The 27733-nt window shown below is 41.6% G+C and overlaps 1 protein-coding gene across 7 annotated transcripts in view; it reads left to right on the forward strand.

The window, feature by feature from the left end:
• The window catches only part of COL14A1 (collagen type XIV alpha 1 chain), a 225477-nt gene that overhangs the window by 103832 nt on the left and 93912 nt on the right, over positions 1 to 27733 (forward strand). For all 7 annotated transcript variants that reach the window (XM_043484139.1, XM_043484143.1, XM_043484145.1 and 4 more), the window contains exons 21-25: positions 1115 to 1237; positions 2825 to 2974; positions 6428 to 6544; positions 19044 to 19190; positions 23336 to 23392. In XM_043484139.1, coding sequence (XP_043340074.1) covers positions 1115 to 1237; positions 2825 to 2974; positions 6428 to 6544; positions 19044 to 19190; positions 23336 to 23392 — 594 coding nt within the window. The remainder of the gene's footprint in view (positions 1 to 1114; positions 1238 to 2824; positions 2975 to 6427; positions 6545 to 19043; positions 19191 to 23335; positions 23393 to 27733) is intronic.

A 27733-nucleotide genomic window follows, 5' to 3' on the forward strand; every position in this document is an offset into this window, starting at 1 on the left:
CCTGGGTTTTGTTTGTCCTGTTTTGTTTTTGGTCCCATTGCAGCACAGACTTGGATGTAAAATAGGCTTAAGGATGTTTTGTACAACACGAGGAATACAGCCACCGTTTTGTCATAATGTAAATGGAAAATAACCTTTAAAAACTGTATACAATTTGTTTAAATATTTGATTCGCATAATTTATAAAAGAGTTCCATGATGAACACACATATTTATTCAAACAAAAACTTTTGAAGACTATTACTATGGAAATACCATCTATACAATAAAGTTATTTCAAAGGTTGAAATAATTTTGGATGGTCCACTTATTTTAAGCAGTGGTTAACACAACTAAATTCTGTCAACAACAGAGTAAAAATGATAATATCCATTAATGCATAATAGTTTACAAAGATCCTTCATGCAAATAGCTTTCCTGTTTTGATAAAAAATTGATGAATGATGATTAAAATTTCACAGAATATAGGCAATATGAAAGTGTGAAAGTATTAGTCGCTCAGTCATGTCTGGCTCTTTCTGACCCAAGGACTGTAGCCTGCCAGGCTCCTCTGTCCATGGGATTCTCCAGGCAAGAATACTGGAGTGGGTTGCCATTACCTACTCCAGGGGAATCTTCCCAACCCAGGAATTGGACCTGGGTCTTCTGTATTGCAGGCAGATTCTCTACTGTCTGAACCACCAGAGAAGCCCCTAATATGAAGATGGAGGCAAAAGAAAAAAAAAAAAATCTTGCCTCTAAGAGTTGCTATCACTACTGTTATCTAATCATCCTGGATATGATAGTGCAACAGAGAGATGTGTGACAGAAATGTTTTCATAAACACTACTCACTTCAGTATTGCTTAAAAGCAACTGAAGAAAAAGGAGCCCGAATTTCACTGAGTGAACTGCTGACTTCAGATAAAAGTGTTTTACCACAAGAGCAATTATTTTCTATTATGTAATATTTAACATTGCCATGGATTCTCTAAGTTTTCTGCTTGCTTTAGTGCATTTTCCCTTCTAAGTATTTTTAACCTGTGGGAAGATACATTAGACTCTGTCCGCCGAAAGGTAGGTTGTAAAGGTGGGAACCACTTTAAACCATTTTTTCCATTTTCCTTCCTTCACAGTGCCTCCCTCTGGTCCCCAGAACTTGCGGGTCTCGGAAGAATGGTATAACAGATTGCGCATTACGTGGGACCCCCCGTCTGCCCCCGTGAAGGGCTATAGGATTGTCTACAAACCTGTCAGTGGTAAGTCATGCTTTCGAAAAATATAATCTTTAAAGATAGGCTATTTTTGTTTTTACTTTCCATCATTGGTTTTAAGAAATGGGAAGAGTCTCTTCCCTTTTTTGGAAAAAAAAAAAATGTGTTGAAGTTACCACCTCACCTAAAAAACAGCTGGTATGTTAACAAGCAGAATATATACTTGGTCTACAATTGACCTATCCCTACCCCAGCCAAGGAGCCAGCCAAAGCAGACTTTGACTCCTTAGCAATAAGAGGCTTCTATGGCTTGATGGATCTATAAGCTCTAAACATTTAGACTCTTCAATTTCTAATTCTTCTTCTATCTCTTACTTCTTGGATTAGTTAGAAAAAGTCCATTTACCAACTTCTCAGTCTCCTCGTTCTGGAAACTGTGTTAAGGTATTTGTTGTTCAGTCACTAAGTTGTGTCTGACTCTTTGCGACCCCATGGATTGCAGCATGCCAGGCTTCCCTGTCCTTCACTATCTCCTGGAGCTTGCTCAAACTCATGTCCATTGAGTTGGTGATGCCATCCAGCCATCTCGTCCTCTGTTACCCCATTCTCCTCCTGTCATCTGTTCGAAAGCATCAGTTTTTCGGTGCTCAGCCTTCTTTATGGCCCACCTCTCACATCAGTACATGACTACTGGGAAAACCATAACTTTGACTACATGGACCTTTGTCAGCAAAGTGATGTCTCTGCTTTTTAATATGGTATGTAGGTTGGTCATAGCTTTTTTAAAAATATTAATTTATTTATTTAAATTGGAGGCTAATTACTTTACAATATTATAGTGGTTTTTGCCATACATTGACAAGACATGGGACACATGTCATAGCTTTTTGAAAACTAGGTTAAGATGAAAAATTCATCAGATTGAGGAAAACTTAAAAATCATCCTTTGGGTCATTAAAAACCTTTCTGCCCTCAAAAGCACTACGAGTCTCAATTTGTATAGGACATAGCACAGAATATTTTTCTTGATCAATCAACGATTCCACTGGGTTGAAACAGAGGTGAAAATGTAAAAGCCCAAAGAGGCCAGATGGTCAAGGGCCTTGGAGGAAGAGTGTCCTGTCTGACCTTAAACAGCAGAAGAGGAGCTTTGGAGCCCATAATGACAGCATATATGGTTGTCCCTTATGCGGCAAGGTGTGGCGTAGTGTCCGTGATAAAATTGGCTGCTGGGGCAACTTAATGCCCTCTGGGGACGAAGCTGGGTGTCTGGGATCGGTAACTCAGCATGACTTCTGTCTTATCACGTGCCCCAAAGCCCGTGACGTCCTGGCGGCTCTACATGAAGGCCTCACAGTGTGGTGGATGTTGGACGGTGGGGTGAACCAGTTTCTTTGGGTAGTTCTAGGGAAAGAGCTGTATTTAAGAAAAGGACTAGATGCCTTGGAAGAGCGCTAGCCTGGGAGTCAGGGAGATGGGTAGGTCTTGGAGTGTAACGGGGCGAGTTCCAAGCCCCACTCCATGTGTGTCTCCTGGGCAGTCTGAAGCACAGCGGAATAAGTGCAGTTAGTTCAGAAGTGTCCCTATGTTTCCCTATTCTCTCGTAACTGAAGTACACTCTTTGTCCTTCAGTTGCTGGCCCGACCCTGGAGACGTTCGTGGGAGCTAACATTAACACCATCGTCATCACAAACCTGCTCAGCGGAATGGACTACAACGTGAAGATATTCGCTTCCCAGGCCGCGGGCTTCAGCGACGCTCTGACCGGCGTGGTGAAAACACGTAAGGCTGACCGCTGCCACGTGTGGCTTTGTGCTTTGTTTTCTCTGTAACTTAAGCCCCGCGGCAGCTCGGTGGTCGGTGTCTCTTTTCTCCAGCGTGACCCTTTCTGAATGGTGCCTCATGGAAAGAAAGGTGTGCTCCCTACTCAGAGCTGTGGTTCAGAGTCCTAGTCGGCAGGCAGAATGTCAAAGGCTGGCGTTCAAACATACTTGATGGTGGTGGATGGGATTTCCTTCTGGAAAGTCTTCGTTGGTATTTTTCAAATTAGGTGAAATTTTCCATCCAGCCCATATAACCTGATGCAGTCAAAGCCAGTCCAAGCTGAGCCAGGGGAAATTTGCCTTTTGTCAAAGCCTTTGCCCCTCTCCACCCTCTCACTCCATCCGTTAAAGATACTTGCACCACTCAAAAGACTTCCTTCTCTGTCTTTTAAGGGTTTGCATGCTGTCTGCACACCATCTGGGACGTCTCCTTGGCACACATCACTCACAGACACCCATGGCATAATACAGTGTTTTCCAAACTCCAGCACATATGTGCCATATTCCTTCTGTTTCTTATGCTTCCACACCATCTGTTTAATATATTTCTTTAAATCAACTTACAGTTTCTTTTTGTTTTTACTTAAATGCTTTCAAAAACCACATAATAACTCTCAACAGAAAACCAGTCTTTTTTATACACATTGCTTCCCTGCTGGCTCAGCTGGTAAAGGATCCGCCTGCAATGCAGGAGACCCGGGCTCGATTCCCGGGTCGGGAAGATCCCCTGGAGGAGGGAAAGGCTGCCCACTCCAGTGGGCTTCCCTTGTGGCTTAGCTGGGAAAGAATCTGCCTGCAATGCCGGAGACCCGGGCTCGATTCCTGGGTCGGGAAGATCCCCTGGAGGAGGGAAAGGCTACCCACTCCAGTATTCTGGCCTGGAGATTTCCATGGACCGTATATTCCATGGGGTCGTAAAGAGTTGGACACAACTGAGTAACTTTCACTTTCACTTTAATACACATTAAAGGTAATACATAAATGATCAAAATAAAAATGGTTTGGCTGTCAGATGACTGAAATTACCCCAAGTGTTATCAACAACACACGGCCCACACTTGAGAATGTTAGTCATGGTGTAATCAGAAGTATAAACCATAAATCTTCTTATTAGCTAAGGCCTTGAGCAAATAACCTCTCACCTCTCTGAGCCCACATTTTCTCACCCCTAAAATGAAGATATAATATTAATAGTAATAATTGTTTATAGACTGTTTGGGAAGACTAAAGAGATAACATATAGAAAGGATCTACTCTATGGCAAGCATTCGACAAATAATCACTTTGATCATGTAGTAATTGTGCTTTGTGAATTTGGGTCATCTCTCACTGTCATTGCTAATCAAAAAATTATTCCAACAAAAGGGATTTTATAAGGATGAGGCATATATTAGACCAAACCCCATGCCGCCTGTGTCTGGCCTCCCGTGTTTTATATAGGGCCTCAGTTCAGTTCAGCCACTCAGTCATGTCCGACTCTTTGTGACCCCATGGACTGCAGCACGCCAGGCCTCCCTGTCTATCACCAATTCCCGAAGCTTGCTCAAACTCAAGTCCATCAAGTTGGTGATGCCATCCAACCATCTCGTTCTCTGTCGTTCTCTTTTCTGCCCTTTCATTAGAGGAACCTTCCTGAATTCATTTTTATGGAAATCTTTAAAATTAAAAAGCTAGATGTGCGATCCATTTAATCTGAAAAGAAATAGTGTCTCTCTTCAACAGGGCTAGGAAGCCTTTGGCCTATGGTCCTTAACTCGTACTTGGCAATTGAAATGATAGTGTAGGTACTATGAAGTGGAAGTGTTAGTCACTTCAGTCGTGTCCGACTCTTTGCGACCCCATGGACTGTAGCCCTCCAGGCTCCTCTGTCCATGGGATTCTTCAGGCCAGAACACGAGTGGGTTGCCATGCGCTCCTCCAGGGGATCTTCCCAACCCAGGGATCGAGCCCGGGTCTCCTGCATTGCAGGCGAGTTCTTTACCCTCTGAGCCCCCAGGGAAGCCCGCAGTGGCCTCCAGCGTCCCCGTGTGTTGTGCCATTATCGCCGCCCGACAGCCTTCCTCAGAGACCCTGTGAGTCCCCTGTGCGTCCCCACCGTCATCTCCTCCCCTCCAGTTCATCCCCCTTTTCTCTCAAGGTCTCCCTGCTGTCCGTGCAGGTCCTTCTGTCCCTGATCTTCTCTTGCTCTGTCTCCTCCCTCTTTCTCGTCTCTGTCCTCGTTTCTCTGCTCGCCTCCTTCCGTTTCATCCCTCTTCTCTTCTTTAGTAAATGTGGTGAGTATTCCAAATGTATTTTAAAATAACAAAAGTATTGAATTGTTTTATCATCTATCCTTAAAGTAAAAATTAGATTGGCTTGCTTTCTCTCTTTCTCCCAAGCATAATAAAACCCTGTAAAATGGAAAATAAATTGATTCATGGTATTTTTAAAATTTAGTGTGGGTATATAAGTCATTGTTGGTTTCCTTTTTTTGTCGGGGGAGAGGGTTTTTTCATTGACTTAGGAAAAATGGTCTTCCTTTGCTGATCAGCAAAAAGGAACAATGTCATGATGCAAATTGTTACTAGTCCAGATTATTTTTATCATCTTGAAAAATAATTTTAAGCTATTTTTAAATTTTATGAAGTGACTGAAAGAAAGAGAAAGTACAAGAGAATGATGTGGATGAAGGCAGAGGTCATAATAAAAAGTAAATATTATTAATTTTCTGCTTTTTCTGCTTGGATCTAAGTGGTAAACACTAAATCCTTAGTCCTCAATTGGAGAAACGGTACTTTTACTGCTTCTTCAAATAAACTCCCTGTGAATAATTTTGGTATGTAACTGTGTTCATTCTAAGATTAATAAGAATTCATGTATTTTTAATCATTTTTTCTTTTCTGTGTTAAATCTTTCCTTTTTAAATTTTCAAAAATTTGTTCGTTCCCATTCAGTCATGTTTTGAAGGCCAGCATGTGTGAACTGCTCCTGTTTGAGTGATTTCTATTTCGTCCTCTTTGATCTTCCCTTTTGTTTAAACCACGACTTTCTTTCAGTGGTTGATGAGTACATATTGTATTTAACACTTTTGTTATGAAAGTATTATATATTAATTGAGGAATATTTTGAAAGCATAAATAAATGAAGAGGGAAGATTTAAAATCACCCATAATTTCACCATCCATCGCAACTGGCTTTTTCCGATACATGTTTTCTTTTTTGTTTACAGAAAACAGGCAAACCCTATCATATATCACATTCTGTTAAAGTCGTAACATAGCTATCCTTTGTGTACTGATTTGTTGTAACTTGGTGGGTTTCCTACCACTGGCTGTGGAACCTTGAATTCGAATTTTACCAAAGTTGATTTTGGACTTGGGGATGGCTGTGGCGTTTCTGCGGTTGACCGAGCCGTGTTCCTGTCTCTTGGCAGTGTTTCTGGGTGTGACCGACCTTCAGGCGGACGCGGTGCAGACGACCAGCCTGTGTGCCCATTGGAAGGTGCAACGTCATGCCACTGCCTACAGGGTGGTCCTGGAATCCCGCCAGGGTGAGTGTGGCCCACCACCCACGGGGTGGTCCTGGAATCCCGCCAGGGTGAGTGTGGCCCACCACCCACGGGGTGGTCCTGGAATCCCGCCAGGGTGAGTGTGGCCCACCACCCACGGGGTGGTCCTGGAATCCCGCCAGGGTGAGTGTGGCCCATCACCCACGCTTCTGCCACGCACCCGCGTACTCTGTGCAGGTTACTGTGGACAACACCCAGGGAACTTTAGACAGAAGCATTCTGCTTGAGGAGGCAATGTTATGTTCTGATCGTGCAGGATGTGGAGTCAGGATGGCTGGTTAAGCCAGGTATTCAATCTCTCCAAATCTCCATTTCCCCATTTATGGTCAATAGGTAGAACCACAGTGCGGATCTTGGGCATTCTCTGAGGATTAAGCTAATCTGTGTGAAATATTTGCAACAGTGCTTTGTACATGTTAAACACCCAGGAAAAGTACCTGGTGGTAGGAGTTGCAGAGGCAAGGCTGATAACATATCTTAAAACTGTATGGTGCTGTTATTTTGGTCTTTACTCTGTGGAGATCTAGGCTTGACTTCATGTTTCTCTCAGTGATTTTTTTTTTTTCACTTTTGGGGATAATTGATGAGCAACAAACTCTCATTCAGGAGATGAAGTGTTGTATCTATGCTATCCACGGGCAGTACTTTAGCATCACAGCTCTCAAGTTCATCTACAGTTTGGGATTTGGCTTCAAAGGTGAAACACTTAAAATGTCGCTTATTTTCAGTAAAAGTATCAAGAAGAACAAGAGACTGATTCCCCAAGAACGAGTTTCCAGGAACTGTTAATCTTCTTTTCTCATTATCAGCATGAATAATATTCAGAAGATGGGATCAAATAATGAAAATTTATTTGATCAGATTTGTATTGTCAGTAGCGAAGATCGTCTTGTTGTTTGGGGGGCAGGGACAGAGCCGACATTACAGAATTCCAGATGGCATTTTTTAATCTTTCACATTTGCTTATAAGGTCATTTAATTTTAAAGTAATTGGTTAATTAATCGCTGCTGGCAGGCTTTCCTCTAGCTCCTGCCGGTGGAGGCTGCTCTCTAGCTGCGGCGTGTGGGCCCACTGTTGTGGTGGCTTCTCTTGTGAAGCCCAGACTTGGCTCCCCGGCTTTCAGAGTTGTAGCGTGGGCCCAGTAGTTGTGGCTCATGGGCTTAGGAGCCCCGTGGCACGAGGAATCTTCCCAGACCAAACCCAAGTCCCCTGCACCGCAGGTGGATTCTCATCCGCTGGACCACCAGGGACGTCCTCATGATTGTTATTATTTTTTTATTTCTGGATAAGTGATAACAGTTTCCTCTCTTAAAAGTAGTGGAAAGGGCTGATTTTTCAGGTCTGGATGGGACTTGTGTGTAGTTAGTAGCACACATACCTGGCCATGACTATATTTGAAATGCAGAAATCTCACTTTTAATCTAACCCAGGAAGTGGAAAGCATAGTTTAGTAAAGTACTAAGAGTTTAGTAGAGTTCTGGAAATGAGCTGAAAATACAAGATAGAAACACGAGAAGAGATTTCTGCCAACGCTAACCAAGGCTTTGTCCCCTCAGGGGTGCTAATAAGCCACTAATTCCTTGATTCCCTGCGTGTGATCCTGTAAAGGGTCCCTTTAACCAGACATTGGCTGAGCATACGGGAGTGGCTTTAATCTGCAATAAACATTGAATAAGGAAAAGTCAGGACAAATCACTTGGATTTTGTGGTGGTTTTAAATGATGCTTAACCTGGAATGTTAGGTCCATGAATCAAGGCAAACTGGAAGTGGTCAAACAGGAAATGGCAAGAGTGAACATCAACATTTTAGGAGTCAGTGACCTAAAATGGACTGGAATGGGTGAATTTAACTCAGATGACCATTATACCTACTACTGTGGGCAGGAATCCTTTAGAAGAAATGGAGTAGTCCTCATAGTCAACCAGAGTCTGAAATGCAGTTCAGTTCAGTTCAGTCGCTTAGTCGTGTCCAAATCTTTGCAACCTCATGAACTGCAGCACACCAGGCCTCCCTGTCCATCACCAACTCCTGGAGTTTACATGAAATGCAGTACTTCAATGCAATCTCAAAAATGACAAAATGATCTCTGTTCGTTTCCAAGGCAAACCATTCAATATCACAGTAATCCAAGTCTATGCCCCGACCAGTAATGCTGAAGAAGCTGAAGTTGAACGGTTCTATGAAGACCTACAAGACCTTCTAGAACTAACACCCAAAGAAGATGTCCTTTTCATTATAGGGGACTGAAATGCAAAACTAGGAATCAAGAGCTACCTGGAGTAAGGCAAATTTGGCCTTGAAGTACAGAATGAAGCAGGGCAAAGGCTAAGTTTTGCCAAGAGAACACACTGGTCATAGCAAACACCCTCTTCCAACAACACAAGAGAAGGCTCTACACACGGACATCACCAGATGGTCAATACTGAAATCAGATTGATTATATTCTTTGCAGCCAAAGATGGAGAAGCTCTACACGGTCAGCAAAAACAAGACCAGGAGCTATGGCTCAGATCATGAACTCCTTATTGCCAAATTCAGACTTAAACTGAAGAAAGTAGGGAAAACCACTAGATCATTCAGGTATGACCTAAGTCAAATCCCTTATGACTATACAGTGGAGGTGAGAAATAGATTCAAGGGTTTGATTTGATAGACTGCCTGATGAACTATGGACAGAGGTTCGTGACATTGTACGGGAGGCAGGGATCAAGACTATTCCCAAGCAAAAGAAATGCAAAAAGGCAAAATGGGTGTCTGAGGAGGCCTTACAAATAGCTGTGAAAAGAAGGGAAGCGAAAAGCAAAGGAGAAAAGGAAAGATATTCCCATTTGAATGCAGAGTTCCAAAGAACAGCAAGCAGAGATAAGAAAGCCTTCCTCAGTGATCAATGCTAAGAAATAGAGGAAAACAATACAATGGGAAAGACTAGGGATCTCTTCAAGAAAATTAGAGATACCATGGGAACATTTCATGCAAAGATGGGCACAATAAAGGACAGAAATGGTATGAACCTAACAGAAGCAGAAGATATTAAGAAGAAGTGGCAAGAATACACAGAAGCACTGTACAAAAAAGATCTTCACGACCCAGATAATCATGATGGTGTGATCACTCACCTAGAGTCAGACATCCCGGAAGCAAAGTCAAGTGGGCCTTAGGAAGCATCACCACAAACAAAGCTAGTAGAGGTGATGGAATTCCAGTTGAGCTATTTCAAATCCTGAAAGATGGTGTTGTGAAAGTGCTACACTCAATATGCCAGCAAATTTGGAAAACTCAGCAGGGGTCACAGGACTGGAAAAGATCAGTTTTCATTCCAGTTCCAAAGAAAGGTAATGCGAAAGAATGTTCAGACTACCGCACAATTGCACTTGTCTCACACGCTAGCCAAGTAATTCTCCAAGCAAGGGTTCAACAGTATGTGAACCGTGAACTTCCAGATGTTCAAGTTGGATTTAGAAAAGGCAATGGAACCAGAGATCAAATTGCCAACATCCATTGGATCATCGAAAAAGCAAGAGAGTTGCAGAAAAACATCTATTTCTGCTTTATTGACTTTGCCAAAGCCTTTGACTGTGTGGATCATAACAAAGTGTGGAAAATTCTTCAAGAGGTGGGAATACCAGACCACCTGACCTGCCTCCTGAGAAACGTGTATGCAAGTCAAGAAACAACAGTTAGAACTGGACATGGAACAACACACTGGTTCCAAATAGGAAAAGGAGTATGTCAAGGCTGTATATTGTCACCCTGCTTATTTAACTTAAATGCAGAGCACATCATGAGAAACGCTGGGCTGGAAGAAGCACAAGCTGGAATCAAGATTGCCGGGAGAAATATCAATAACCTCATATATGCAGATGACACCACACTTATGGCAGAAAGTGAAGAGGAACTAAAAAGCCTCTTGATGAAAGTGAAAAAGGAGAGTGAAAAAGTTGGCTTAAAGCTCAACATTCAGAAAACTAAGATCATAGCATCCAGTCCCAGCACTTCATGGCAGATAGATGGGGAAACAGTGGAAACAGTGACTGACTTTATTTTTTTGGGCTCCAAAATCACTGCAGATGGTGATTGCAGCCATGAAATTAAAAGACACTTACTCCTTGGAAGCAAAGCTATGACCAACCTAGACAGCATATTAAAAAGCAGAGACATTACTTTGCCAACAAAGGTCCGTCTAGTCAAGTCTATGGTTTTTCCAGTGGTCATGTATGGATGTGAGAGTTGGACTGTGAAGAAAGCTGAGCGCCGAAGAATTGATGCTTTTGAACTGTGGTGTTGGAGAAGACTCTTGAGAGTCCCTTGGACTGCAAGGAGATCCAACCATTCCATCCTAAGGCAGATCAGTCCTGGGTGCTCATTGGAAGGACTGATGCTAAAGCTGAAACTCTAGTACTTTGTCCACCTGATGGTAAGAACTGACTTACTGGAAAAAACCCTGATGCTGGGAAAGATTGAGGGCAGGAGGAGAAGGGGATGACAGAGGATGAGATGGCTGGATGGCATCACCGACTCAATGGACATGGGTGTTGGTGATGGACAAGGAGGCCTGGCGTGCTGTGATTCATGGGGTTGCAAAGAGTCGGACATGACTGAGCAACTGAACTGAACTGAAACTTAATTAGATGAAAGACATGGCAACTGTTTGACAACACCTATAAAATCTCGACAAGTTATGTTTCATATATCTTTTTAAGACTAGCTGAGTCTCACTTTAATATAGAACGGTTGATATTTATCACATTTGGTGGTACTTGTTAAACTTAAACAAAATAGTAACTATAAGGATCACACATTCAAATTACCCCAGAGTATTTTAAACTATGATACTGTTTAAGAAGTTGACAGAGTGGGACAGAGGCTCCTTTAGATATTCATTAGCTTTCATTGAAAATCATATTTATACAGATTGACATAAAGACATCAAAACTGTCTTATCAAGGAATTAGTGAAACCCATCAGTATTTTTTTTTATTATTAAATGCTTTTACAATTAGCATTGGGATTCTTATCAGACAATATGATTGATGTGTTTGATAATATTGATCTGGTCATTTAAAACCTCAATAAGCTCTTTGTGGACTTCCCAGGTGACTCAGTTTAAAGAATCCTCCTGCGAATGCTGGAGATGTGGAAGATGTGGGTTCGATCCCTGCCTTGGGAAGATCCCCTGGAGAAGGAAATGTCAGCCCACTCCAGTGTTCTTGCCTGGAAAATTGTATGGACAGAGGGGCCTGGCAGGTTGCAGTCCATGTAGTTGCAAAGAGTCAGACACAACCAAGCGACTGAGCGTGCACACACACACACACATGCACATGCACGCACGCAACACACATGTATGCACGAACATGCACACAAATGCACTCACACACACGTGTACACACATGCACACACGCATGCACGTGCACGCACACACATGTACACATGCGTGCATATGCACACTCACACACATGTACACACACACGCACACATGTACGCGCACACACACGCACAAGCTCTCGCTGAAGCCAAGTTTTTTACTGAAATACGCGTCCCCACTTCCTTCTTATCTTCCAGTTAAATTAATTTGTACTTCGCCAGTATTATTTTCAGGCTGCCAAAAACCTCTTCAACTGAGCCTCAACAGTCTCAATTCAACAAGAATGAACAAAAATGTTGTTCAGTTTATTTTTCATCAGCAGTTATAGCTGAACAATTTATGAGCCCAGTTAGCCTACATCTTATTCACTCAGGTGTCCAGTTGCATATTATTAACCAACTAGACAGCAACAGAGTCTAATTGACGGCCAGGGGTGAGGAGTTAATGTAGGGAAAATGTTTAAATATTTTAACTTACACAGTTTAGGTCAGGGAAGTCTTTCCGCTTTGCTTTTTTTAAATTTAATTTTTATTGTATACTGGAATACAGGTGACTTATAATATGTTTGTGTTGGGTGTACAGCCACCTGATTCAGTTGTACATATGCATATATATATTATTTGGATTCCTTTCCCATATAGGTTATTACAGAGTGTTGAGTACTATACAGTAGGTCCTTGTAGATTATCTGTTGTATGTATATTACTGTGTATGTGTTAATCGCCACCTTCTAATTCATGCCTTGAAGTCTTCCACTTTGCACTGGGGAAGAATTAGGTTGAGTTTCTTTATCTCACAGAGTGATGTGATCATGATTCCTGATCACTGCTGTTGAAGGACATGTGATCAGATGTACCTTCTTCCACGGGTGCCTGAGTCCCTGGGCTCCCCTATTTCAACTCTGAGACACCTCCCACTGGCTACATGTGCTGCCTCTGCAGAAATGTCAGTCCTTCCGCTTCAACCAGAGGAGACTTGGGACCCAATTTCTCCACGTGATAGAGAAGAGCCTTACCCCAGGCTGGCTTATTTCTGAATGCCTCTGGCAAACTCCTGGGCTTCCCAGGCAGCGTGGTAGTGAAGAACCCTCCTGCAATGTGGGAGACAGAAGAGAGGCAGGTTCAGTCCCTGGGCAGGAAGATCCCTGGAGGAGGGCATGGCAACCCGCTCCAGCGTTCTTGCCTGGGGAATCCCGTGGACAGAGGGGGCCCGGCGGGCTGCAGTCCACGGGGTCGCAGAGTCAGACAGGACAGAAGTGACTTGGCATGTGTGTCCGCACTGCCAAAGCCCCACGTTTGCCGGGCGGCGCTCTCTCTTTCTCTCTCTCATTGTGTGTGTTTTAAATCCCGTGTCCGATCTCGTGCACTTTTACTCTGAGATGAAGTCAGCAGGCTTGTTTCTGCTCTAACCCGACAGCTGGTCAGTGTTGTTCTCCGGGCTTCCGTTTCCCCAAATGACTTCTTTTGAGGACCTTACCTGTGGTCATGCCTATAAATCCCCAAGGCGTTTGTGAATAAAGCAGCAAGGCTGTGCCGTCAGGGGTGCCTGCTTAGTTTGCCAATGGTAAAAAGCACAAATAGCAGGCATCGAGTAGCAAGGTCGCCTACCCTGTGCCTAGCACACCGAGACGTCCCCCAGTGTCTGCCTCAGGTGCGTGGAAGCCTCAGGGGTTCAGCGGACCCCATCCCCCACTCTCTGCCTTCCGCCTTCCTTCTCAAGCAGACTGAGAGCTGGCCCCGGTCAAGTCCAGACGTACATCCTCCAAGCTTCAGCTTCATCGTCTTGGTTAAAAGAAAGCTCTTCTTTCTCAGTAATTCCCACAAAAGTCCAGGACCTTGAGTCAAGTTAGCCTGGTTTGGGTCACATCCCCCTGAATCTATCACTGAGTTCACAGGCATGGAATCAACGGCAAGTGAGACCTGGCTTTTTCCCAGCCTGCGTCTGGGGAGAGATGGGCGTTCTTACTCAGGCCTTCCCAAGTCAAAAGACCATGTGGGGAGGGACAGGTTCAGTGAAAGAAAGATCAGATGTAAGACAGGCAAAAACAACAGCTGTCCTCTACTCATGTAAATATTATGACAGTTTTTTCATAGCCAAGAAGAAAAGGAAAAAAGAAAGATTACCAGAAGGATCAAGTCCTCTCAAGAGAGAGTGAAATCCAATCTGCGTTTGAGTCAGGCATTAGACTTTCCAAATTAAGTTGTAGGCTTTTGGTTAACTGTAGGACAGAGCAGAGTTTCAGAGGCTTTGGGTTGGTTGTGAGTACCTCGGAAACCCATGAGAGCCTCCGTTAGTTCTACAGACACTGCAGACTCCTGTCTCCCTGTCCATCTCTTTCTGAATTGACGTGGCACCTGAGGTTGGATGCACCTCACACTGTATTGCCTCCCTAATCCCATTAACTTGGTAAATTTCTTTTTAGCCTGATTTTTCTTTTTTAAGTTTCAAAAATGCTCACCTTGTCTTCTATCTTTAGGTACTGAAATGTCAAGTTTTCTGCGTCATCTATTAACCAGAATAGAGAATTGCAGCATAGTGGAGAGCCTACCTTATTAGGGACCAGAAACAAAAGAGCATACAAAACGAAGCTTATTCCCAAGATTGAATGTTTTGAAGCACTGATACCATGTTTGGGGGTCACAGGATTTGAAAGACCCAGAGAGTGGAAAGCATGAACCATGAACTTTCGTGAATTCTATCAAATTCCAACTGAGTTTACCAGATCTGGGACCTTCTTTGTTTATAGATCTCAGTAACCACTCCTGAGACACTTGAGAGTCAAGCTGGTGGCATGGCGGTCACCCAAAAAATGTATTTAGCATGACTTCATGAGAATGAATGCTCAACGACAGATTTTCCCCCTTGTTCCAAAAAAACAAAGTTAACTTCTGGCTTTTGGCACAAGGGGTCAAGGAAATTAGTCATCGTTTGATCAGTTTAAATGTTTTTCTTTAAGGCAAAGCCATGAGTCATAAATGCCAAAAGCAACATGGATATACCCCCATTCATGCATGCAACCCCTCCTTGTTAGTCTTGGGAGCAACCTGTTACTGTTGCCTGCTAATTTCACAGTGCTTGTTCCAGTTTTCCAATGATCTGTAGGTTTTGTTTTGTTATGTAGCAGTGAAACCTATTTATACTGTTGTCAAGGGTCTATAAAGTGCACGGGTATTCATGAGAAATAGAGGAAATGACAGAAAAGTACATTTCTAGAATTAGTTCCTGGAGAGTCTCACAAGTTTTTGTGAAGATAGGTAAAGATGATCCATGCATAGGATTTGGGAAATGTTTGTATTACACGTGACTCACAGAAGCTTGCAGGAGGCTCCAGAGTGGTAAGGGTCAAAATAAAACCGCTGTTATGGGGTTCTGAGCCCAGAAACCCAAGGCTGAGCTTGGACATCAGCCAAGCAGAAGGCAGGGTTTACTGATATTTTCTTACTCTTAAGTTCCTCTCACAGCAATTTAAAACCTCACAAACACTTTAAATAGTTTCGATTTCATCATTTTGTATAATATCTAATAAAATAATGAGATAGACTTATATCATTTCAAAGAAATATATTACTAAACATTATATTATAAAGATCACTTTTGAAGCTCTTTAATATTGACAATTATAAAAGTAAATTTCAGATCCATTCAACAGATAGCCTTACTTTAATTACATTTTTAAAAAATCAGGATTTGTCCATAGATAAAGCCTTCTTCAGTGAGCAATGCAAAGAAATAGAGGAAAACAATAGAATGGGAAAGACTAGAGATCTCTTCAAGAAAATTAGAGATACCATGGGAACATTTCACGCAAAGATGGGCACAATAAAGGACAGAATTGGTATGGACCTAACAGAAGCAGAAGATATTGAGATGGCAAGAATACACAGAAGAACTGTACAAAAAAGATCTTCATGGCCCAGGTAAACATGATAGCGTGATCACTCACCTAGAGCCAGACATCCTGGAATGCAAAGTCAAATAGGCCTTAGGAAGCATCACAATGAACAAAGCTAGTGGAGGTGATGGAATTCCAGTGGAGCTACTTCAAATCCTAAAAGATGATGCTGTGAAAGTGCTGCACTCAATATGCCACCAAATAGGGAAACCTCAGCAGTGGCCTCAGGACTGGAAAAGGTCAGTTTTCATTCCAATCCCAAAGAAAGGCAATGCCAAAGAAGGTTCAAACTACCACACAATTGCACTCATCTCACACACTAGCAAAGTAATGCTCAAAATTCTCCAAGCCAGGCTTCAACAGTACATGAACCGTGAACTTCCAGATGTTCAAACTGGATTTAGAAGAGGCAGAGGAACCAGAGATCAAACTGCCAACATCCAGTGGATCGTCAAAAAAGCAAGAGAGTTCCAGAAAAACATCTATTTCTGCTTTATTGACTATGCTAAAGCCTTTAACTGTGTGGATCACAACAAATTGTGGAAAATTCTTCAAGAGATGGGCATGCCAGACCACCTTACCTGCCTCCTGAGAAATCTGTTTGCAGTTCAGGAAGCAACAGTTAGAGCCAGTTCCAAATTGGGAAAGGAGTACATCAAGGCTGTATATTGTCACCATACTCATTTAACTTATATTCAGAGTACATCATGAGAAATGCCAAGATGGATGAAGCACAAGCTGGAATCAAAATTGCTGGAAGAAATATAAAAATCCTCAGATATGCAGATAACACCAACCTTATGGCAGAAAGTGAAGACGAACTAAAGAGCCTCTTGATGAAAGTGAAAGAGGAGAGTGAAAAAGTAGGCTTAAAACTCAACTTTCAAAAAACTAAGATCATGGCATGCAGTCCCATCACTTCATGGGAAATAGATGGGGAAACAGTGGAAACAGTGTCAGACTTTATTTTCTTGGGCTCCAAAATCACTGCAGATGGTGACTGCAGCCATGAAATTAAAAGATGCTTGCTCCTTGGAAGAAAAGCTATGACCAACTTAGCATATTAAAAAGCAGAGACATTACTTTGCTGACAAAGGTCTTTCTAGTCAAGGCTATGATTTTTCCAGTGGTCATGTATGGATGTGAGAGTTGGACTATAAAGAAAGCTGAGTGCTGAAGGATTAATGCTTTTAAACTGTGCTGTTGGAGAAGACTCTTGAGAGTCCCTTGGACTGCAAGGAGATCCAACCAATCCATCCTAAAGGAAATCTGTCCTGAATATTCATTGGAAGGACTGATGCCGAAACTCCAATGCTTTGGCCACCTAATGTGAAGAACTGACTCACTGGAAAAGACCATGATGCTGGGAAAGATTGAAGGTGGGAGGAGAAGGGGACAGCAGAGGATGAGATGGTTGGATGACATCACCCACTCGATGGATATGAGTTTGAGTAAACTCCACGAGTTGGTGATGGACAGGGAGGCCTGGCGTGCTGCAGTCCATGGGGTCGCAGAGTCGGACACAACTGAGTGACTGAACTGAATTGAAATGATGTATATCATGTTTGTTCTGACTTGTGTATTATAATAAATATATTTTTGCTCACATATGTATGTAAAATAGAGACTGAAATTTAATAGTTTATTACGCTTTCAAAATAGACCAAAATCACTGTTCAACAGTTTTGCTATTTTATGCTTGAAAAAACAGCTGGTATTTTTAAATATTTTTTATATTTTGTTTATATTTAACCACTTAATAAGTGTAATGTTTTTATCAGAGTAGTTTTTAACACTGTTTTTTTAATTCCTGTAAATAAAGCTGTTTAAAGTTTGACCAGATGGGTGAAATTTATGGATCAGAGGAAAATCATTCTAGAGGGAAATTTGCATGATAGTTTTTTTCAGTGGTAGCAGTAATACTTTTTTTAAAAACCAATTCTCCATGTGGTTAAAAAAACATTAAGTACTCTGTGCTTATGAAGAAAACCCGTTTGAATTTCTTTAGTAATTAAAGGCACCAAGGTCGGCAGCCGTGGCCAGTGAGGTGGTGGAGTGCTGAGCTGTGAGGCCGCTCATCTGATCTCCTAACTATGGTGCTCACTAATTTCAGATGCACTCAGCAGTTCTCCAACTCTTTCATTTTGAAAAATCACATGTTTAACTTATTTTATGATATATTAAAGGAGGGCATGGCAGCCCACTTCAATATTCTTGCCTGGAGAATTCCACGGACAGAGGAGCCTGGCAGGATACAGTCCATGGTGTCGCAAAGAGCCAGACACAACTGAAGTGACTCAGCACAGATGGTGTATTAATGGAGATTAAAGCACCATCCTCTGAGACTGGGCTTCTAAGTTTGGAATTTACATTTTAGTTCAGCTACTTAGTATATGGACTTGGGTAAACTAATTTTTCTGGTCTTCAGTTTCTTGTCTTTAAATTGGGGATAATTATAAGTATTATAAGGATCAAATGAATTAATACGTGTAAAATCCTTGGAATCGTGCCTGGTGCATGGTGAATGCTAAGTAAATGTTGGCCATTGTTACCTTTGTTGTTATTTTTATCGTTAAACACTGAGCACAGAGCCTGGTGGTATTCCCCCGTGGCACTAGAGGTGAAGAATCTGCCTGTCAATGCAGGAGACATCGTAAGAGACAAGGGTTTGGTCCCTGGCCCGGGAGGGTCCCCTGGAGAGGGGCATGGCAACCCCCTCCAGGATTCTTGCCTAGAGAATCCCGTGGACAGAGGAGCCTGGCGGGCTACAGTCCGTGGGGTTGCAAAGCATCAGATGCGACCAAAACACTTAGCCCGCACACACAGGGCCTGGTACCAAAATAAGCTCTCAGGATCACATTGGGAACTCTTAATTTTTGAAAAATAAATATATTCGCCTCCACACCTGTCCAAAAGATCAGTCAAATGTGTGCATATAATTATAAACAGGAACAGTTCTCTGTTTGTTAAGTCCTCAACAGCCTTTTACTAGTCAGTCCCCTTTCTGAACATATAAAATACAATTTTCAATTATTAAAAAAACAGTGGATATATTAATTCTTTTAAAAAAGATACAGTTACTCAAACAAGTTTAATTCATTCTGGAGTTATCTGAATAGGCCATACATACTAAGTATTTTAGAAGCAAATCATCTATTGGTGGCTATTTTTTTTTTAAATTCATGTATGTATGTTTGGTTCATTTGTGTTTTGTTTTGATTATAGATACACAAAAGCAAGAATCCACTTTGGGTGGTGGGACAAACAGGCATTGCTTCTATGGACTTCAGCCTGATTCGGAATATAAGATCAGTGTTTACACAAAGCTCCAGGAGATGGAGGGACCCAGCGTGAGCGTAACGGGAAAAACACGTAAGTCAAGGTGTTCTCTCGTGATCTCTGTATCCGTGAACAGTGTTTTAGGAATATGGTTTTGGTTCAGAAACCGTATTGTATCTAGAAAAACATTAGTCATTGTGCCCTGGAATATCTGTAATACAAACGCTGCTCTTTTTTTTTTTTTCCATTTATTTTTATTAGTTGGAGGCTAATTACTTTACAATATTGTAGTGGTTTTTGTCATACATTGACATGAATCAGCCATGGATTTACATGTGTTCCCCATCCCGATCCTCTGTACCCACTGCCTGTGGCCCGCTGATGGCGTCTGTGTGGATTTCCCCATCCTCCGCCCGCTGTCACAGGGGACTGTGAGGCCGTAGGACGGCGAAGTGCTTGAAACAATGGCCCCTATTGTGATGCTTCCATTGGGAACATCTGTGGTGGTGGAGTGTGCGATGAAGTGTGAGGCTTGGGTCCTGACACTGCAACAATGCTCAGTGCCCCAGCCTCCAGGGTGGGAATGGAGCCAGGACGTGCCAGCTGGCCGACCCCGACCTTGCCTCCTGAAGAGGCTCTGGCCCTTCTTCCAAGTTGGCAGGAAATCTGACGCGCTGAAGGGAAAGGCAAAGTACAAAAAGAAAACAAAGCACTTTCTACATATTCTAAAGAGCAAGGAAGGTACCAACTGCTCGGTATCCTTTTAATCAAAGATTCCTGACCTAGAAGCCACAAGCATTAAAATGGTTTGAATGGTACTGAATTCTGGGAGATACCTGTGTGTCCTCTACTCTGTGTCTTGAACTTAAACTTGAAATCCTCAGGGACTGGTGTCTGAATAGGTGGCGGACGAGGGCTTTCTTGATAGTCCCTCCATCCTGTATCTGACATTTAGAAAGTTATACTACTCAGGTGTATAGGTCTTTCAGTTTCTCTGAACGTACAAAAAAACCCACTATCAATATATAATCTTCAAACACAGAAAACCAAAGTGTAGCTAATGGAATCATCTACTTTCCAACACGAGGACTTTATTTCAGAACACTGAAATAGTCAACATTTTACATCACATGTGTATTTTTGAGGTATAATTTGCATTCCATAAAATTCACCCATTTTAAGTGTACAACTCGATGATTTTTGGTACATTTCAAGAGTTGTGCAGCCATCACTGCAATTCAGTGTCAGGACACTCCCATCCACCTGGAGATCATTCAGGCTCATTCGCAGTGAGTCCTCTTTCCCACTGTCAGCTCCAGGCAGTCTACTTTCTTTTCTTATACATTTGTCTTTTCTAGACATTTCGTATAAATGGAAGTACGTAACAGGTAGTCTTTTTTGTCTGATATCTTTCACTTAGCGTATGTTTTTGAGGTTTATCCATGTTGGAGAATGTAGCAGTCGTTTCTTGCATTTTATTGCTCATTAGAATTTTTTTTTTGGTTAGAGATTATATAGTTTTGAAATCATTAGGGGCCTGTTAGGGCTTGAGATTTAAAGTCTAAAAAGCTTGATTGGGGTCCTTCTTCCATTGTTGCCTTGGGCAGTTTAACATCTCTGAGCTGCTGTTTGCTTATCAATAAAATTAAATACCGTCTCTTTTAGCTTAGTTTGGTGATGGTAAAGATCCACTGGAAAGATCCCGCTGAGGACTTTGCAACTGCATTTTATTTTATTGAACAGATATTTTTGGTATCACTCTTACATCTTCCCTTTTTTAGGCCGCACCGAGCGGCGTGCAGGACTGGAGCTCCCAAGCAAGGGGTGAACTTGTGCCCCTGCAGTGGGAGTTGGGGTCTTAACTCTGGGCCATCAGGGAAGGCCCTCTTGCTGTCTTCCTGAAAGTCAGAAAGAAGCTGGCAGCCATGGGGTTAGAGCTACCATCAGACATGTTTTCTCTGGGCCATTTTTTTTTTAAGTTTTAAAGTATTCTAGAAAATTCGAAAGCTCTGACAACACAGGGCGCACACATCCTCACGCAGCTAAACGTACAGAAACCTAGTGACTGCCGCGTCTTTGGACAGTGTGCACGCTCTGACGTTTGTTATTCCTGAATGTTGAGGCAGAGTTCTTTGCTCCCATTCATTATGTGCCTGACCTCTAAAAATATTTGAGTTTGGGGCCCCTGGTCAAGTTCAACTTCCCTTAACCTTAACCTCACCACTGTTAACGACCAGCCCAGGATTCATTTGGAAAGCTCCGCTTGATGTAAATGTTTTCCTTCTGTGGGGACATCTGTCATCGTAGAGCTTCTCCCCACTGGCTCCAGTTCAACCTCCCAGAGCAAATGCAGATCAAGACTGTTCCCTCTTCTGTGACAGCTTCTCCCAGACTTGAGGACAAGGACCATCTGTGTGTAGAGGATATAAACACTCTCCCAGTTCATTGTGGTTCTTCTTACCCGAGAGGTTCTGGGGCCAGATGTTCTGACCAAACATATTGATCTGGCTGCCACAGGCACTCATTGGTTTGGTTCTTGAATTTATTGACTGAACTTGTGATATATCTCAGCTTTTCACATTAAAGAAAATGCACAATTATAAAGACGGCCAGCTGCTTCCACAGATTTTAGGCTTTAGAAACATTTTATAGTGCTTTCAAAAACATTTTGCAATCCTAGTTTTATACTAAAATGTCTCAAATGTTTTTACTTATGAAAATTTTTAGTTGCCAAAGAATTGCCTTTAAAAAGTCACAGTGATTTTGTCTATAATGATGCAACAGAAGGTACGAAGTGTGCTGTCACCTTTTTTTTTTTGGCCATCCTGTTCTTGTTTTGTTTTCCTTTCATGTTTCGGCCACGCTGTGTGCTGCGTGAAGTGGTTTCCTGACCAGGGATCAAACCTGGGCCTCTTCAGTGAGAGCGCCAAATCCTAACCACTAGGCCACCAGGGAACGCCCCCCTTTTCTCATTTTTCTTCCCCCCAAAACTCATTTGTACCAGCTTGATCTCTTTCAATAAATTCTGCCTGTTGTATGTAGTTGTGTGTGTGTGTGTGTCAGATATGTTACTGTATAGATATATATAGATAAACCTGTATTAATCAGTTAAATAGAATTCTGTTTCACAGATGGGATCATACCATTGTATTCTGCTTCATTTCATATAATAACTCAAACATTTTTCTGTATCAATAATACAGTTACCTCATCCCTTTAAATGTTGAATTGCTTTACTCAAATAATGTTAGTTTATTGGTCCTTGGAATTGGAAGAGACCTTAAAATTCATCTCCTCCAACCCCGCTGCCAGTGAAGGCTCTCCCTTTGCAACATTCACAGCAAACAGTCTGCCTGAGCTCAAATCCTTCCAACTATTTGGCGCTTACTGTCTCCAGAGGCTAAACATCCCCCTGTGTGAAGGGCTGTGATTAGTTGAGAGTTTTCCCTTGGATTATACTGGGATAAGAAAAATAATAATTGCCAAGTTTTCTTTAGTGTAAAATAAGAATTTAAAAAGAGAATATGCAAAAAAATAATATTGGGATGTTTAATCCACTTAATGATGCCATAACTTGCTGGTACTTTGCATGTGAATTGGTGGGAAAGTCACAGCTCTTATGTGACTATATCCATGGCCTTTAACCAAACCGCACTTCCATACTTGACACAGTTCTCACCCCTCCTCACCCAGGTTAAGCTGATCAGGACACGCTGCAGCCTCCCAATGTCCCGCTATTTGGTTCTCAGAACTGAGTTTTCCAGGCACAGTCTGACCGTGGCCGAGGGTGAATCAGGCTCTCTTGGGGACCACGTCCTGAGAATTCAGGGTAAAAAGGGAGGAAGTGCTATTGAACATGGATTGATGGTACATCCTTAGGCAGAATGGAGTTACTTTATGTGTGAAAGCAGCCAGAGACTAATCTGAAATAGGTTGGCAGGGTTCCTGTCTTAAATCAGCATTGAAACCACTTTGAAGTTGACAGTTTGATTGCACTGACTCCCTCTGGGTAAATTGAACTGTGGCAAATGGCATTTCAAGCCTTCAGTCTGAGGTTGAGGAGATGGTTGGAACCAACTTTCATGGGCTTTGGCTGATTTAGAGTGGGCCCTAAATTCACTAAGTTCTCAGAGAAGACAGCTGTCAGAATCATTGACTCCCCTGAAGAGTTACGACTCCATGACCTCCCTCTCTTCCAAGAGGGGACGGTTAACTGATGCTTGCTCTCTCCTTTTCAGAATCGCTTCCTACTCAACCACCGACGTTCCCTCCAACAATCCCACCAGCAAAAGAAGGTAAAAATATAATGTGATCATGATGTGATCTTGGGTTTTGGATTTCTGTTGGATTTGTTTGTTTCTTCATTTAAAAACCAAGGTATTAATAAAAGATAGTTTCTCCTTAATACAAGTGCTTTTATCAGACCCTTACGGGGTACAGATTTGCAATGAGTAGTAAGTAAGACAGAGATCTAATGTGCAGTGTAATGAATGTAGGCAACAGTATTGTACTATAATTATGTGCTGAGATAGAGGTGCTAAATATTACTACATCAACCAAATTACAATATATAAATGTATATTAATATACATTATATACAATGTAAATTATATATACAAATGTAAATTAGAAATATAAATCAAATTAATATATTTTGCACTTTGAATTTTTGCAGTGTCATATGTCAAATATACTCAATAAAAAACCATCTAAAAGTAGAATCTGCACACACAGAGTAGATTTTCAAACAGAATTCTTTCATAGTTGTTTCATTGAGAATACCAGAAGGTACATGTTTGCCAAGGAAGAGTATTTGTGTAGTCTGGGAGTGTAGGTTATGGTTGTGTAGTTATGTAGGTTATGGTTGTGTAGTTGTGTAGGTTATATATAATTGTGTAGTTGTGTAGGTTATGGTTGTGTAGTTGTATAGGTTATATATAATTGTGTAGTTGTGTAGGTTATGATTGTGTAGGTTGTGTAGGTTATATATAATTGTGTAGTTGTGTAGGTTATATATAATTGTGTAGTTGTGTAGGTTATGATTGTGTAGGTTATGTAGGTTATGATTGTGTAGTTGTGTAGGTTATGGTTGTGTAGTTGTGTAGGTTATGGTTGTGTAGTTGTATAGGTTATATATAATTGTGTAGTTGTGTAGGTTATGGTTGTGTAGTTGTATAGGTTATATATAATTGTGTAGTTGTATAGGTTATATATAATTGTGTAGTTGTGTAGGTTATGATTGTGTAGGTTGTATAGGTTATATATAATTGTGTAGTTGTGTAGGTTATATATAATTGTGTAGTTGTGTAGGTTATATATAATTGTGTAGTTGTGTAGGTTATGGTTGTGTAGGTTATGTATGTTATGATTGTGTAGGTTGTGTAGGTTATATATAATTGTGTAGTTGTGTAGGTTATATATAATTGTGTAGTTGTGTAGGTTATGATTGTGTAGGTTGTGTAGGTTATATATAATTGTGTAGTTGTGTAGGTTATATATAATTGTGTAGTTGTGTAGGTTATATATAATTGTGTAGTTGTGTAGTTGTGTAGGTTATGGTTGTGTAGTTGTGTAGATGTATAGGTTATGGTTGTGTAGTTGTGTAGGTTATGATTGTGTAGTTGTGTAGGTTATATATAATTGTGTAGTTGTGTAGGTTATGGTTGTGTAGTTGTGTAGGTTATGATTGTGTAGGTTGTGTAGGTTATGATTGTGTAGTTGTATAGGTTATGGTTGTGTAGTTGTGTAGGTTATGGTTGTGTAGTTGTGTAGGTTATGGTTGTGTAGGTTGTATAGGTTATGATTGTGTAGGTTGTGTAGGTTATGATTGTGTAGTTGTGTAGGTTATGGTTGTGTAGTTGTGTAGGTTATGGTTGTGTAGTTGTGTAGGTTATGATTGTGTAGTTGTATAGGTTATATATAATTGTGTAGTTGTGTAGGTTATGGTTGTGTAGGTTATGGTTGTGTAGTTGTGTAGGTTATGGTTGTGTAGTTGTGTAGGTTATGATTGTGTAGTTGTGTAGGTTATGGTTGTATAGTTGTGTAGATGTAGTTGTGTAGGTTATGGTTGTGTAGTTGTGTAGGTTATGGTTGTGTAGTTGTGTAGGTTATGGTTGTGTAGTTGTGTAGGTTATGATTGTGTAGTTGTGTAGGTTATGGTTGTGTAGTTGTGTAGGTTATGGTTGTGTAGTTGTGTAGGTTATATATAATTGTGTAGTTGTGTAGGTTATGGTTGTGTATGTTGTGTAGGTTATGATTGTGTATTTGTGTAGGTTATGGTTGTGTAGTTGTGTAGGTTATGGTTGTGTAGTTGTGTGCGTTCTGACTCTGTGGACAAGGGTCACAGTGTTCCCGCTAACCGCAGAAATGCTGCTCCCTGTTGTGTTTTTCTGTCTGCATCACAAAAGTTTGTCTTCACCTCTTACTTGATCAGTTAAGGTAACTTTCTAAAAAACTTCCAAATGTAGTAGTGGTGGTTATTTTTTTACCCCATTAATGGACATTAATTAACCCTGCTATTCATTCTCAGAGCTCCTATGCCAAGTACTTGGGATACCATAACAATCTATGATTGCTGCTCTCTGCTTATTTTCAGTACTGCAAGAGAAATAAGTGTTTACCTAGGTAATTACCAGCCCAGAAGTGAGTTGGTGTAGGTTATACCATAGTAGCCCAGAACTGAGAACAGTGAACGCTGCTGCAATTTAATTACTTGTGAAGGAGGAGGAGGAATTTGATTTACATTTTCCTGTAATTGAATTCTAATCCCTGGGTCGGAAGATTCCCTGGAGAAGGAAATAGCAACCCATTCCAGTATTCTTTCTTGGAAAATCCCATGGTCAGAGGAGACTGGCAGGCTATAGTCCATGGGGTTGCAAGAGTCGGACACGGCTTAGCAACTAAACCACCACCACCCATAGTATTGTGGTCAGAAAAGATGCTTGATATGATTTCAATTTTCTCAAACTTACCAAGGCTTGATTTATGACCCAAGACCTCATCTACTCTGAAGAATATTCCACATGCACTAGAAAGGGGAGTGTATTCTGCTGCTTTTGGATGGAATGTCCTGTAAATATCAGTTAAGCCTGTCTGGTCGAATGTATCATTTAAGTTTGTGTTTCCTTATCAACTTTCTGTCTGGATGATCTGCCCATGTGTCAGTGGAGTGCTAAAGTCCCCATGATTACTGTGTTACTGTTGATATCCCGTTTTATGGCTGTTAGTGTTTGCCTTATACGTTGAGGTGCTCCTATGTTGGGTGCACAGATATTCGCAATTGTTATGTCCTCTTCTTGGATAGATTCTCTGAGCATCACATAGTGCTCTTCCCCATCTCTTGTAACAGTCTTTATTTTAAAGTCTATTTTGTCTGATATGAGTATTGCTACTCCGACTTCCTTTTGATTTTCATTTACATGGATTGATTTACATTTTGAAGAGTGAGTTTTACAGGTAAATAATGGAGAGAAGAGCACTTAACGTCATGGAGGGATCTAAGCGCATAATGTGTTTGGGGAACCATAAGTACTTTAGCATGACCCATAGAAAAGAGTGAAGGTAGTGTTATGAAATGGTTAGTGTGTCTGAGTAGGGAGGCTGGGCTTTATCCTATGGGACACGGCATTGCATGAGTTCTATGAGGGGAGGATGACCTGCAGAAATCTATGTTTGAGAAAGATAACCTTGGTGAAATGGATAGGAGGGAGAATAAAGGTGGATCACATAGTTGGAGTGTTGTTTTAGAAGACTTCTTCCATGTACTTGCATTTTAACAATTTTATTTATTTGTCTGTGCTGGGACTTCACTGCAGTGCCAGCTTTTCTCTAGTTGAGGGAAGTGGGGTCTACTCTCCAGTTGCAGTGTGGGGGCTTCTCTTGTTGTGGAGCACAGGCTCTGGGCACTTGGGCTTCTGCAGTTGTGGCTCCTGGGGTCCAGAACACAGGCTCAATTGTGGTGCGTGGGCTTAGCTGCTCCCTGGTCGTGGGCTCTTCCTGGTCCAGGGATTGAACCCATGCCTCCTACATTAGCAGATGGTTTCTTTACCACCGAGTCACCAGGGACTCCCTGCCATGCATTTTAGAATAGCTATTACGTACCAGAGGTACAATGAAAAATAATTGTCCTCACCTTACAAATGGTTAGCAGACGTTTGGTTCATGTCAAAAGAGCCATGATATTTGGTCCTGTCCAAAGTCATTTGGCATGGACCAAATATGCCCATGGACATTTTGGATAGGACCAAATTTCAAGAACCTGTTCGTGTAGACCAAAGGTCTTATTGCTGTTCTGGACAAGACAAAATATCCTGCAAAAGACAGGAGCATATTAGGTCTGATGCTGGAGAGTGTAAGGGTCAAGGAAACAAAGGGGTAATAAGAAACTCTACAAAAATAAAACTCAGCATCCTTCCCAGCACACCATGCAAAATCTTCAATGATCAACCTAGATTGTGGCATCATTTCCTAGACTGTATTAGTTAACAGCAAAATTGCATAACTTCAGGTTCTCCATACATGCCTTATGCTCTCCTGCATGTTTTAATGCTATTTGCTCTACTTGGGATAGTCAAAGCTATGGTTTTTCCAGTAGTCACGTATGGATGTGAGAGCTGGACCATAAAGAAAGCTGAGCA

This window comes from Cervus canadensis, chromosome 12, assembly GCF_019320065.1.
Source record: "Cervus canadensis isolate Bull #8, Minnesota chromosome 12, ASM1932006v1, whole genome shotgun sequence".
In the NCBI taxonomy this organism is placed as follows: Eukaryota; Metazoa; Chordata; class Mammalia; order Artiodactyla; family Cervidae; genus Cervus; species Cervus canadensis.